The sequence below is a fragment of the Siniperca chuatsi genome, linkage group LG24 (assembly GCF_020085105.1).
Source record: "Siniperca chuatsi isolate FFG_IHB_CAS linkage group LG24, ASM2008510v1, whole genome shotgun sequence".
NCBI classification, from domain to species: Eukaryota; Metazoa; Chordata; class Actinopteri; order Centrarchiformes; family Sinipercidae; genus Siniperca; species Siniperca chuatsi.
This window is the reverse complement of record NC_058065.1, coordinates 16372997-16387885: the sequence shown is the minus strand read 5'-3', so window position 1 is coordinate 16387885 and position 14889 is coordinate 16372997. Positions and strand designations below refer to the sequence as shown.

The following is a 14889-nucleotide window of genomic DNA, read 5'->3' as shown; positions in this document are numbered from 1 at the left end:
CTTTATTCCTTTCCTCTCTTTCTTCTCTGGTTTGTGTTTGGAGACCCTGCTCCTGGAGGCCAGGGAGATGTGGATGTACAGGACTGTCATAATAATGACAGGAAGATAGAATGCTGCTATAGCTGTCCCAAACGTCACTGCAGGGTTAGAAAGGAACTGTAGAAAGAAAGAAAATCTTCCATCATCTACAGAGAATGTTTACACATATGCATTTTATATATACACTAAGTCTATTAGGTGCACTTGTAAATAGTAAATGGACTGTACTTGTATAACGCCTTTCTAGTCTTCCGACCACTCAAAGCGCTTCACACTACATATCATATTCACCCCACTCACACACATTCATACACTGATGGCAGGTACCAGCTGCTCATCAGTCCAAAGAAACTAATCATTCACACACACTCTCACACACTGAAGGCACAGCCCTCTGGAGCAATTTGGGGTTCAGTATCTTACCCAAGGACACTTTGACATGTGGGCTGGGGGAAGTGGACGGACGACCTGCTCTACCACTAAGCCACAGCCACATTGTACAGTCTAATGCAATCCAATTATCATGGTTTTGAGTTTTAGTTTAGTTATTTCCTGTTTTTATTTTGATAGAGTCCTTCCTCATGTGTCTTGGGTTACTCTACTTGCTGCCGTTTTGTGTTTTCCCACCAGTTTTGATTGTCTGACCTGCGCTGATTAGTTTCACCTGTGTCTGGTTATCCTCCCCTTACTAAATTTATATCTATGATAATAACAAACAATATTCAAACCTTAATTCAAATTTGAAAACGAAATATAAACAATGTAACCTGATGTTCCATTTGTGCAAGCAATATTTAAGTCAAAATTAAAATTAAAATTACATTTTTATACAATTTGAAAATAAAAATGAAAACTGCATTTGACATTTCATTTTCAAAGACTGAACCTGCTATGAAGTGGACAATATTCAAATGCAATAAGAAAAACAGCTCTCCCAGTCTATTGCATTTACATGACACCATGCTCTTTTGGTGTTTAAATGAAAATGAAAAATGAAATTTTCTAACAATTTGAAAAATGAAAACAGAATTTGCGGACAACGGAACCGGGCTCAGCAGCCTTCCAGTGAAGTGAAGCCAGTTTGACTTCAGGGAACACAGTGATATTATCAAGATGGTTTTCTTGCAGGGTTTGGCTCCTGGCACCTTGGGGCTGACTCCACCGTAACCACCACTCAGGCCTGCTGCAATTAGCTAAGCAGCAGTTTCACCAAAATCAGTGAAGTTATAAAGTTGGTTTTTTTTTTGGTTTTTTTACAGTAATCAGTGATGACTAGTCCCCAGAAACACTCCACTCCAGCGTATATCTTTTTTTTTTTGAGGCAAAGAAACATTTCAAATGATTTTTCTTTTTCAGAAAAAAGGGACAGAACATTGAGGAGGTCAACAAACAGGAACATTACCTGTTACCATATTGCCTCATCCCACCCCTCATTTCACAAGAAAGAGAGAGAAGAAAAGACAGACCTTAAGAATGATTTTCTTTGCAATGACCATTCCATATTGGATCAAGTTTTCCAATACCTGTTGTGACCAGCCTAGAATGGCAAGCGTGTATACTATGAAGACATTTAGCCCATGCATCTTTGAAATTTTGACTCCTATTTCATTGGGGGCTAAAGTGTTTAGTAGCTGGAACATTGTTTTATTATTACCTTTAATGAGTTTTTGACTATAAAACCTATCCCCTTAAAAGATCCAGGAGGTTTTTTTTTGCTGAATGGAGTAGTGCTGGGAGAAAAGTGCTGCTAACGTCCTACGCTACAGCCACCCATGATGAGGTTGTGTCTTTAAGCTCCTCAAAGTATGCGTCCTGCCAGTAAATGAGGGCTCGGGCATTGGCTGCCCAGTAATAGTGCTGGAACACATGGAATGAGAGGTAAGCACATTTTAGCTCAAAAAACAGTTTTTTTCCTTTCAAAGTAAAATTTCTATGATCAAGGTTTTTTGATTGTAGTGTCTGAACAATTATAGACAAGTTGAAAACATCTCACATGTTTTAGTGCTTTAGCAGGCTACACAATAAGTCTATACAGTTACCATGATGTTAGCTCTTGCTGGATCATGCTAGTTTTTCAAACTTGTGGGTCTGGGGTGATTTGTGCCAAAGGGCCTGGGTTAAGTTGTGCCAGTGGCACAACTCACTCCCACTTATAATTATTTTCAACATTATTAATTTGTAATTGTACATTGTACTCTTACATTTTAGCACTTTCACATTCTTAATTTTAGACCAAAACCCACCATGCCACGCACTTATAAAAGGAAGACAGACTGGGCTTCAATTCCTCTTGTGGAGTTGGACAGAGCAGTGAAAGAGGTGTAACAGGGAAAGACCATATGTCAGGTGGCAAGGGACATGAAGATCTGCAGGATGACCTTGAAAAGATTAATGGAGAAGAAGAAGATAGGAGAAGTAACAAAGACAGGGTTTAAGAGAACAGGACTTGCCAACCAAGTTTTCAAAGAAAAAATGGAGACAGAGCTGGCAGACCATATAAAGGCAAAAGCAGCAATGTTTCACAGCATACGTGCCATGAAATGCCGGGAGTTGGCTTTTGAGTATGCACGATAAAAATGGCATTGATATCCCTGCCAGCTGGATTAGAGAGAAAAAAGCAGGTTAGGTTAAGTGTGCATTTATTAAGGAAAAGTTATAGGGAACATTGATAATTATTTTCCAGCAGCTAATTTGGTTGTAATTTCTGTTTACAAGCGGAATCATATGGGCAGCTAGCTAGTGAAAATGGAGGGATAGCTAGTTACGGTAAGTCAAATAACGAATGGCTTGCCATACTATGGTACCCTTCAAACTGTCCTGTTATGCAGAATGAACTGACTTGTTGGTGAATATTGTATCATCATGGGCAGCATATTGTAGCATGCCAGCCTGTGGCTCAGAAACATTGTATTCTCCAAGAGGCTCTTGTTTTAAGTATGCACTGTATGTAACAAGGGGCCCAGCTCGATGTATGCACCGAGGGGCCTGGGGGCCCTAGTAGTCAGCTCACACTTTAAGCACCAAGGGGCACATTGTAAGTACGGAGGGGCCCAGGACTGGCCCCACCTGCCCGGTTCATAATCCTGCCTTGCCTTTGTGTCTCTTCCAGGCTAGTAATGCGGGATGAATTTGCAGCCAGGGCAGTTTTAACCACAGCGAGGGATGTCTCCAGGTTATCAAACCTTGTGTTCATTGAGTTTTCCATTCGTCTAATATTGACGAGGATTCCTCATGAGGGCATCCCTGGAGCTAGCTAAACCTGATGAGCTAACGCTAGCTAATTCATTCCACAGGCTAACATTATCACCATCTCTCCCCGAAAGAGTATCTTTGCGTCCTTTGGGTCTGTTTCTTGTTTTTAACCATTGTTCAGAGTTTTATGAGTTACTTGCCAACGTCAATATGGGTAAAAAGCAAGCATTTATTGTTTAGATTTTGCGAGAGGGTGGAGGAGCTGAGTAAAAACACAACCTACGCCATGGCCTGCTCCATTTCAAATAATTTTTATTACAAGATAAATCAAACAAGGTCATGTCAACATAATTGACATAAACCCAAAGGTTTTTATAATACATTTGGCACAGAACCTAAATCTGAAATCTTAAATTAATTTACTCACAGTCCTCATATAAACACTTTTCCCAGTCAGTTCTACAAATTAAGTACTCCACATCTCTAGTTTCACCAAAATCAGTGAATGTAGTTATAAAGTTGTGTTTCCGTACAGTAATTAGTTACGCTCAGTCGCCTTCTTGCCTTTCTGCCACAAGTGGACTAAGCACATGCACAATGCAGGTGTTCACGCAAGTTACATCCTAACTGAAGACCCGCCCTGATGAGAGGACTGACAGATTTCATTTTCATATCGACACCAAAAGTGCGTGGCAACATGTAAATGCAAATGCAATAGACTGTGGCCACTGTTTTGCTTATTGCATTTGAATATTGTCCACTGAATAACAGGTTAAGTCTCAGTTTCATTTTCAAACTGTTAGAAAATTGCATTTTAATTTTAATTGTGACTTAAATAATGCTTACAGAAATGGAAAATTTGACTGCATTGTTTATATTGCATTTTTTATTTTCAAATTTGAATTAAAGGTCGGTGTAACATTTGGGAGGATTGGCAGAAATGGAATACGATATTTGTAGTTTTTAAATTGTATTGTGTATAATCACCTGAAAATAAGAATTGTGTTTTCATTACCTTAGAATAAGCAGTTTATCTACATAGGGAGCGGGTCCCCTTCCATGGAGGTCACCATGTTGCACCACCGTGTTTCTACAGTAGTCCAGAATGGATAAACCAAACACTGGCTCTAGATAGGGTTGTTTGCGTTTTTGCAAGTTTTGCGGCCTCCGTAATTTCTCCTACACACTTGGAAGGGGAGGGTGATGCAAGCGGTATTCAAATGGTTGCAAACTGCAATTTCCCTGCTAGATGCCACTAAATCCTACACACTGGACCTTTAACATTTGAATATTGTCCACTGTACAGCAGGGTACGACTTTGAAAGTAAAATGTCCGTTTTCATTCTAATATGGTCACAGTTCACCCATCCGAGTATGTGAAAATGAAAATGAAATTGGATTATTTCATTTTCATTTTTACTCAAATAACACATACATATTGTGAAATTACATTTTAATTTTCATTTAATTTTTTTTACATTATTATTTCAATATAGTCCCCTATATTCCATACAACCCTTTCCTAACTGAATGCACTTTTACATTTTATTTGAAGGAGAAGTGAGAAAGAATATATTTCTTAATAATTTGGCAGAGAATGTGCTTTTATTGTATTTCCTTTTTCCCTGCTGTATCTGCCTAAAGGATCAGTAAAGTTTTATGTACTGTACCTGAATATAACACTCTCCAGGTGGCACTGTTCGCTGTCCAACGATGAACTGCCAGAACAAGATGGCAGGAGCCCACAAGATGAACGACAGGATCCATGCTGCTGCGATCATTAACCCTGCCATCTTAGTTGTCCTTCTTGTTGGATACGTTAGGGGTTTGGTCACGCAGAAATAGCGATCGAAGCTGATGATCAATAAATTCATCACTGAGGCGTTTGAGACAACATAATCTAAAGCTAGCCACAGGTCACAGACTACCGGCCCGAGCGGCCAGTAGCCAACAATGATGTAGACTGTGTACAAATTCATGCTGAAAACACCAATGATCAAGTCAGCACATGCTAATGAAAATAAGAAATAGTTATTGACAGTTTGTAGGTGGCGGTTTACTTTGATGGACAACATGACTAAAATATTTCCTGTGACAGTCACAAAGCTCAGAGATCCTGTAACCAAGGCAATAAAAACCATCTCCAGAGCTTTATATGGACTCCCTGCCCCCACTCCATCGTCTGCAGGAGAGCAGTATGTTGAATCATTGGTGGACACATTGCATGAGGTGTTAGAGAGCAGGTCAGCTGATTGGTTGACCGAAGACCCTGAAGGAAGAAAGAGAGAGATAAGAACATAGACCAGAGATAAATAAGAGAAATATGGGACATACAATGGAAGTAATCATCATCGTCGTAGTATAGTGGCTGATGTCACACTTTAATTTTAACTTTGAAATAACGTGTATTTTAAAAAACTTAAAATAAATAACAGTCAGTTGTTGATGGCACTACAGTAGTTGGGTTAGTAACAAATCGACATACACGAGGAAGGTCTAATTTTGTGTGCTGGTGCAGTGGTAATAACCTTCAGCTTCATATTGGGAAAACTAAAGAGATGATGTTAGACTTTGGGAAAGTGGAGGGTACTTCTTGAAATTGCTGGGAAACTAGTTGGAATATGAAAAAGTTAAAATTTCTTGGCATTATATTCTCTGCTAACCTTAAATGGTAAAGCGATATTAATAAAATCTTAAAGCTGGCTCATTAGAAATTCAATTTTTTTGAGAAGCTCAAAAAATCTGGAGTTCGAAAATAAGCGATAGTTCAGTTTTACGTGATCGGTTGTGGAAAATTTGCTTCGGTTTGGTAGCCTGACTACTGCTGAAAAGAATGAAGCGAAGACTGTGAGTTAATTCTAGCAGTCATCTCGAGTCTGTTGTTACACTGAAATGACATTCTTCCCACTGCAACATATATCCAATGCACCCTTTATGGTGGTTTACTTCAGCTGTCAGTGCTCTACTCACTCTTTTGCTGCCATGCTTGCTGCCACATTGTTCACCTGAAAGCTCTGTTCCTGCTGTTCATATGGCATTTCAAAAGACCAATCTCCCCTCTGCATCCACCTGCAAACTGAGGTTAGCTGTGCACTTTTCCCCAGTGAATGTTTGTTTAGTGGCTCGTTCACAATGGCGGAGTCAGCAGGTGGTCAGTGGTGGCCACCACCACACACAGCACCATATTTCAGGTCGCTCATTTTTTTCTTCACCATTTCTCTCCTGCCACAGCTGCACTGGGGACTGTCCCTCTCCCACCCACTCTACATTCAACTCACTCGCTGCCGCAGTCTGAGGGGAGATCAAACATGTCGTTGATGAGTTTTGCCAAAGTCACTCCTGGCAGTATATTTAACAGAAAGATGATTCATTGACTATGGTTTTAACTGTTTCATAAATTGATATAATTTAGAGAAGACGGGTTTGAGTATGCTAGTCATAAAAAAGCTATTGACTTTTCATGTGGCTGGGATACCTGTGCTGGGGGAGATCTGATCTCCTGCTCCATGCACAGCACAATAAGTTTTCCATAAATCTCTTTCCATAAAGCCTCACTGTATCTGTTTCTTCTCCTAGTATTCCTCCCTGTGATCATTAAAACAAACACCTACAAAAGCTGCCCAACATATCCAGCTTTACTTGTGTAGAAGTATTTTCTTTCACCAATCAATAGCAATTGCTGCTAATGTCGTAACAAATAGATTGCAACTGTTGCTGCTCTTTCATATTAAATCAGCTCTAACAGTTCCAATACGTGTGTAGAACAGTGACCACTGTAAACAGAAAAGAGGGACCAAAGGCCAAACAGCAGAGATTCAGGTTTAAAAAATTACTAAAAGCTGCTGCTGATGATATTTTTTTACAGCCATCATCAACACAACATCAACCATTTTGAACAGTGAAATCCAAAAGTATAATTGTTTTTGATTTGGTGTAACATGATTCGGAAAATAGTGTGAATGTGAACGATGTGTGAGAATGTTGTTCACTGACGATAGCTGGAGTTTATACCACTGGATAAGCCTGACTGAAGTTCCTTGTCATGAGTCATGAATTTGTGCTGATGATTTCAGCTTTGCTATCTTGGTATAATATGAGCTTCAGCTCAACCCTCTCAGCAAAGAAGCTGTTCCTAAAAGATTCTGAAAAAAATATCTGTCTGACATTACGTTCACTTTTAATAGTAGGAAGCATCTGTATCGATATCAGTGTTTCTGGCCGTGATATTATTTGGTATCTGATAGGAACCACTCCTAGTAATCATTTGGGTTGAGGGGCTGCTGGTTGTTCTATGACAACCTGTCTGTCTTCAGTAGTCTTTAGACCTATGTAGCGTCATAAAAATGGTGATGATTTGATGATGATGAATTTTAAATCTTTCCAGAGAACTGATAAACTTCTTCCAGGAACCTCTGCTGTCACATGACCATTGCAGAACTTGTGAGGTCGCTAATGGAAAGTTGAATGACAATTTCTTGATTTACGACAGGCCTGCAAAAACTCACAGAGCATGAACAACAAAGGTTACGGGCCAATTCTGACAACCTAAGCCAGTTTAGTAAATTACAACTTGCTTTCCCTGACCATGCATAGCACAACCTGACACCACCCTTTTCAAGGAACATCTCATGATCTCTGGTTTCCATCAACTGGAACTTAGGACTCGGAACACAAAGGACAAAGACACTGACTTGTAGAACTGAAATGTATATTAATTGATATGTTAAGCAGGTTATAGAGCAATTTCTAAAGCTTTGGGACTCCAGTGAACCACAGTGAAAGCCATTATCCACAAATGGCAAAAACATGGAACAGTGGTGAACGCTGGACACAGATGATGTAAAATTTAAGCAGTTCCTCAATGGGAGCAGACTGGCATCAGTACAGAGACTTATAGACTTATTATTATTTACTTATTATTGCCAGGCTTACTATATGTAACCTGTGGGGAAGTGAGGAGAGACACCTGTGTAGATTTTTATCTCTCTCTTTCTCTGTTGTCCACTCTACCTACATTCAAAACATTAGGTTGCGAAAAGAGAGCTGCCAAAAATGAAAATGACAGACTTGCACCATCGAAAATGAGCAGCTCCTCCAAGCACTGAGTGTAAAAAAGAGCCATTGCAACCTAACGTTAGCTAAGCTGTGAAAATCAGGCTGCTGATTGGTACAATGGTGCTACACTAAGCTAACATCACATCAACAGTTATCTAAGACACTGAGGTGATTATCAAAATGATAAAAAAAACAATTATACAAAAACAAACGGTAAATACTTTAACAATATGTACAAAGTAGGGAAATCACACTGGAGTGGAGCACAGGCTGGAGACGGAATACGCTGGAGTGGAATGAAGGGAGACACCCACTAGAGTGGGAACACGCTGGAGCAGGATGGAGTGGAACTCACGCTGGAGTGGAAACACGAGGAAGTGGAATCACGTTGAAGTAGGTAGACATAGTCGTCGAGACTAGTCTTGAACGAGACCGGACAACTGACTGGGATGAGTGGTGTGCTTTTATCCTGGTGTGATTGGGTGCTGATGGGGAGCAGGTGTGTGTGATTAGTATTCTGGTGAGGGATCGCGCTGAGGCTGGTTGACGGGGGAAACTGGCGAGTCTGTAACACTTGCAGCCTGCTTAATATTTTTTGACAGACCGCCACAATTAGCAGCAAAAGAGCTGATGGAATTTGGGGGCACAAACAGAATGACCTCAGACTTACCATGGTTAAATATAAGGAAGTTTTGGGACATCCAGGATTTAATATCAGATAGGGAAGTTGTGAGATTAGCTAGGCTGCTACTATCTGTGGATTATAACATCATGTATAACTGAATGTCATCGGCATTAAAATGGTAATGCACATCATGATTTTGAATAACAAGGCCAAAAGCATATATAGAGAGAACAGAATGGGCCCAAGAACGGAGCCTTGAGGGACACGACAACTCAAATGAGCTGTCGGGGGAAGTAGAGTTGCCCAGAGCAACAGAAAAAGTTATTTTGGAGAGGTAAGAGCGTAATAAGCTCTAACCAAAGTCTCTAAGCAATGTAAGAGTAAATCTAAAACAACCAAAATTGAGCAATTGACTTCTGTCTGCAGTCAGTAGCAGGTCATTAGTAACCTTAACAAGTGCTGTCTCTGTACTATGAAGTGCTCTAAAACCAGACTGGAAACAGTTAAAAACACTATTATTATTCATAAAAGATATCAATTGAGATGAGAATACTTTCTCTAAAAAAGAGAATTTGGAAATAGGTCTATAATAGGTCTTGTCCCCTTGGACAAGGGGTCCAAATTAGGTTTCTTTAGCAATGGGTGCACAATGACATGCCTAAAGTGGTCATATTATGTCCATTTTCAGGTTCAAAATTCTATTTTGGGGTTGTACAGAGGTTTGAGAGAGAGATTTACATAGTTTAATTTTCAAAAAACACCATATTTTTGCTCACACTGTACATTGCTGCAGCACCTCTTTACATCCTGTGTCTTGAACGCTCCGTTTTTGCTACCGAGTGAGGCATCTCACTTCTATTCAATCTTTGTTGGAAGTTGCACATGTGTAGTACCTCGGTAAGGACTACTAGCCAATCAGAAGGGTCCTGACAAGCAAGGTAGTGTGATCCAAAACAAAGCCACTTTAGCCGGTAACTATGGCTTCAGTTCAGCCGTTATGGTTACGACGGGAGCAAGACATTTCAGAGTGGTAAGTTATTAACTAATTTATCTTTCATACGTAACATTTTAACTGTGCACTGTCTCTACATCACAGTAACATCTTTATGCCCATTGACTGTCTGAAGGGTATCTAACATTATTTAAATTTCATATTTAGGTGTACTTGTGGAAACTGCTCAATTCGTGCATTATGACGTGGTTACATAGTGATGTAGATAAGTAAAGGCTGGACTACAGTCGAGCTGTTTTCAGGCAGGTAAGGAGCAGTGTTTTCTGTGGGAGAGGGTAACTCCCCTTGGGGTGGACTTTGGGCTTTTTCACTTTGCAAACTTATTACATGCGCAATCCTATTACATGCACAAAAAAGATATGTAACAAAATAAAGGAATCTGTTCTTTAACAGATTCGACACACCGGCTCCTGCTCATCCCCCCTCTAACTCAGCTGCTGTCGGCCCTCAGACTCCTCTGTGTTCACTGCTCCCCCCTCCCCCATGTTCCTGGGAGAGTCCTACTCCCGGTCCTCTTCACACTAATGACTGAACCACATCCACACCCACCTGGACAAGCACAGTGAGGATCATGTTTTTTGACTTCTCCAGTGCTTTCAACACCGTCCGGCCAGCCCTGCTGGGTGAGAAGCTGGCAGCGATGCAGGTGGATGCCCCCCTTGTGTCCTGGATTGTGGACTACCTGACTGGCAGACCACAGCATGTGCGCCTGCAGCACTGTGTCGGACAGCGTGGTCAGCAACACTGGGGCCCCTCAGGGGACTGTCCTCTCTCCCTTCCTCTTCACCATCTACACCACAGACTTCAGCCACCACACAGAGTCCTGCCACCTTCAGAAGTTTTCTGATGGCTCTGCTGTGGTGGGATGTATCAGCGGTGGTGATGAGTCTGAGTACAGGGCTGTGGTGGGGAACTTTGTCTCATGGTGTGAGCAGAACCATCTGCAGCTCAATGCGACAAAGTCTAGGGAGCTGGTTGTGGATCTACCGAGGGCCAAGGCACCAGTGACCCCGGTTTCCATCCAGGGGGTCAGTGTGGACATTGTAGAGGACTACAAGTACCTGGGAGTACACTTAGACAATAAACTAGACTGGGCTAAGAACACTCAAGCTGTTTACAGGAAGGGCCAGAGCCACCTCTATTTTCTGAGGAGGCTGAGGTCCTTCAACATCTGCCGGACAATGCTGAAGATGTTTTATGAGTCTGTGGTGGCCAGTGCTATCCTGTATGCTGTTGCATGCTGGGGCAGCAGGTTGAGGGTAGCGGACTCTAACAGACTCAACAAACTGATCCGTAAGGTCAATGTTGTATCCTCTTAGATTAACATGTGGTTTTTGAGTCTTTTAAGGGCTCGAGTGTGATCGTTCAGCCAGGGGAGTTTATTTGATTTTTGTTTCCTAGTTCCAGATGGTGCAGTTTGGTCAAGAATGGATAGGCACTGATTGTTAAATGAATTTAACAATGCGTTTGGTTTGAGAGGAAATACAAAGGAATTAAGGGATAATGAATTAAAAGCATCACAGAATTTAACTGCAGAGCCAGCATTGAGAATGCGAGAGTGTAGGGACTAGGAGTAGGCAGCTGTAGTGGAACTTCAAAAGCAACAGCTTTATGGTCAATTATAGGAATATCCACCAAATTACCACACTCAAGAGAGATACCACGAGAGTGCCAGGTCTGAGGTGTGACCTTTTAACCTTGGCCCCCTTAATAGATTACATGAGGTTAAAAGAGTCTATAAGATCTAAGAAATGAGAGATTTGGGAATGGGAAGGACAACATACATGAATATTAAAATCACCAAGAATAAGCACCCTGTCATATCAATGGATAAAAGCTCAGAACACTCAAAAAATTAAACTAACTGATTTAGGGGGTCTATAAATTAAGATGTGGAGTAAGAAGGTAGGGCCCGTGATTAAGAAACTTTAAACTTCAAAAGGAAATAAAATTGCCAAAAGAAACAGGATGGCACTTAAAACCTAAAAAACTAGACCACGCCCCCGTCCAGAGGGCCTGGGAATATGGGAATATGAAAATATGCAAATTTAGGGGGCTTAGCCTCAATTAGGGGAACAGTGTCCCATGGGGTTAGCCATGTCTCAGTAATTATAAAAATGTCCAGATTATTAGAAACAATAAAATCATTAATGATAAGACTTATGTAATAACCTGATTATTTAGTATATCAGGGTATTTTGTGTTTTTTATTTACGAGAATGTATACCATTTCATTATTATAATTGCATTGAGGCATTGTAATTTCATTTGTGATAAATAATTTCATTGTTTATTATACAGTTAAAATATGCATTTGCATAGTGTTAAAAGTTTATAAATAGAAGAAGAATTCATAGTTTATTTAATAGGAAAGAAACCCAGTAATGTTTGTTTTGTTTATTATTTGATTTGCTGGAGTGTACGTAATGACGCAACACTAAAGCGTAGAGAGAGAGAGAAAAAAACAACACACGAGAAGCGCTTCAGCACGCTTGGAAAACTTCCCCTTGTTTCGGAGGACTGTGGAGGACTCGCAGACGACTCGTGCAGCCTGGGGCGAGTTTAAATAGTTTTCTGAAGAATGAGCTGGAAGAGCTAAGCTAAAGTTGCTAGCGCCGTGTCTTTGCTAATTCACCTCGGAACCATTCGGGAGAGAGAGACCGCGTGGTCACCGGACGAACACCCGCACTCACCTGCGTTGAGGACGACAGCCAGGAGAGCGGATTCCGTGTGCCCATCTCATCGTTGTACATCCTTCCTTTTTTTGGCCGTAATGGTGAACTGCAGACTGGTAGGATTATTCCAAACTTTTCCAAAGGATTTGAGCTCCAACGCGCGCCAACGAAACGCAAGCTTGCTGACTCAAAATCGAGTGCACTCGTGGTGGGAATGACTCGTGGTAAATAACTTATGTCGGGGGAATTTCTTATAGTGAATACATTTGATTTAAAACTGAACCTTTTTAAATACAAAAGCATAAAACGTATCCAATGTGTGAGTCTCGCATTTGTATACTGTAAAATCAACACTGTAAAAGGAAAATAACCACAAGGTAATTACATTTAGAGGTAACTGTTTATTGACTAATTATAAATTATTATACCTGAGAATCCTTTCATTTATTTTGAAGCTAGAATCATACTTTTACCCTAGACAAAGGTTTTATACATCGGGATGTCTCTTTTGCCAGTGTTTAATTTGGAAGTCAAAGGAGTCTATGTAATATAGTTATTCCTTGTTAATAACGAGCTGGTTGGCAAAAGGGTTACACTTATTACCAAGAGACCTCACATTCAAGAGGCCAAAATTACTTGGTGTCAGAGCAGAGAGATAAGAAATTAGTATACAGCGAATACAACCACAAGTTTTCCACAAGTACTTAAAAAGCTGAAAAGGTTGTTAAAATCTCTTTTAGTCAGCTCAGACTGTTACGAGCTCGATCATTTGTCCCCGCAGGGACAATCACTCGATATGTAGAGGATGGGAGTGAGTGCACTAGCCCCAGGAGCTTGTCCCGGATGACAGGGGGCGTGGCTCCAGGGAAGCAGTAAGTAGCTGCGTTGAAGAAACTGAGGTTTTTGGTTATGGAATCCCCAACTATTAATGTGGTTGGGGAGAAGAGGGGATGAGGAGAGTGCACGATTTGTTTTTGCACTGTGTAATGAGGTCGCCGATTGAGGATGGGGTGTCTGAGGAGGCGAGTGATGTGGTGAGGTGGCGACATCAGACCTGGGTGAAGGATTCCCTGCGGGTACAGGGCAAGGAAGACCTCCAGAGTCTTGAGCACACGCTCTTTCAAGATCCTTTGACTTGAAGCGGATGACGGCAGTTGATCTGGCCCCATAGTGGAACGACAAGCCACCTGAACACCGCTAGCCACCAGTGGAGGAGGGATAGCCGCAGTGTCGACAGCCGTTGACAGAGAAGGGTCCAGATTGGAACGAGTCGGAACCATAGGAACATCAGACAGGGCCGCGTAGCTGTTGGAGAGGCTTATGTAAGGGGTGAGGCAGCCTCGTCCAGGTCTCTCGTGCAACCAGGATACCCGATGGTTTCGGTGTCAGGCAAGAGGAAAGCCATGGACAAGTGGAGGAGTCCCACAGAACTGTGCCCTGGATGGCTGAGCTGAGAGGCAATCTGTTTGGACTGCCCAGAAGCCACATCCATGAAGCTGTTCAAAAGAGTCTTTCTTCTGCAGTTCATCAGAAAGCCGTTGAATATCCTGCTTAAGGTTAGCGATCTTTCTGTTTGCTTTCACGAATAGCATACAGTCCTCACAGGGTGTAGTTGGCATAGCTGTGCCTGTTAGCTTAGCCACCAAGCTAAAAACAAACAAGCCAGCCAAGCAGAGTAAGTGAAGTGTAATCTGATAAGAAGGCAAGCGGGGAAGTCTCGTAAAGCCAACGGAGCTGTGATACAATAGTGATTGGTTTAATAACGTTAAATAACTTAAAAGTGACTGAAAATGCTAAAACAAGCTGCTCCTTGATCCTTGCTTAGTGCCACCGGAAATTTCATCACTATAGCCATGCAATCATGATGTTATTAACCTGTTATTATCTGTATTCCTCTCCCTGATGAATAGCAATAGACATAAAATAATTGTGTGTGTGTGTATAGGATAAACCAGGGTTATAGTTTGAAATTAATATATATTACGAGATATTCTAAAAATGTGTTTTGTATAAATGCCCAGCCAAGCACTTAAAAGGAGTGTGTATTTAGAGCTGAAAGACATTCAAGTTTTGCAGTGTTTGTGGGACTGACCAGTGATGTAATTAATTAAATGCAGAGTGGGTTTTACAGATATCTAGTGTATATGTATGCATTAATGCTTATTTTGGCTAACATCTATCTATTACATAATTTTCTAGATATGCTTAGGAAATATCTGGGACAGCCACAGCCCAACACTGCACAACCCTGTGACTCTGCTACTACAGTGCCTTGCGAAAGTATTCAGCCC

The 14889-nt window shown here is 41.2% G+C and overlaps 1 protein-coding gene across 4 annotated transcripts in view; it reads right to left on the bottom strand.

Annotated features, from left to right (window-relative positions):
• chrm4a (cholinergic receptor, muscarinic 4a) overlaps positions 1-14889 on the bottom strand; it is a 64811-nt gene that overhangs the window by 13831 nt on the left and 36091 nt on the right. For all 4 annotated transcript variants that reach the window (XM_044188110.1, XM_044188109.1, XM_044188111.1 and 1 more), the window contains 2 exons: positions 4902-5500; positions 2-156 (listed from right to left, as the gene is read on the bottom strand). In XM_044188110.1, the coding sequence (XP_044044045.1) occupies positions 2-156; positions 4902-5372 (626 nt within the window). In that variant the 5' untranslated portion in view covers positions 5373-5500. The remainder of the gene's footprint in view (position 1; positions 157-4901; positions 5501-14889) is intronic.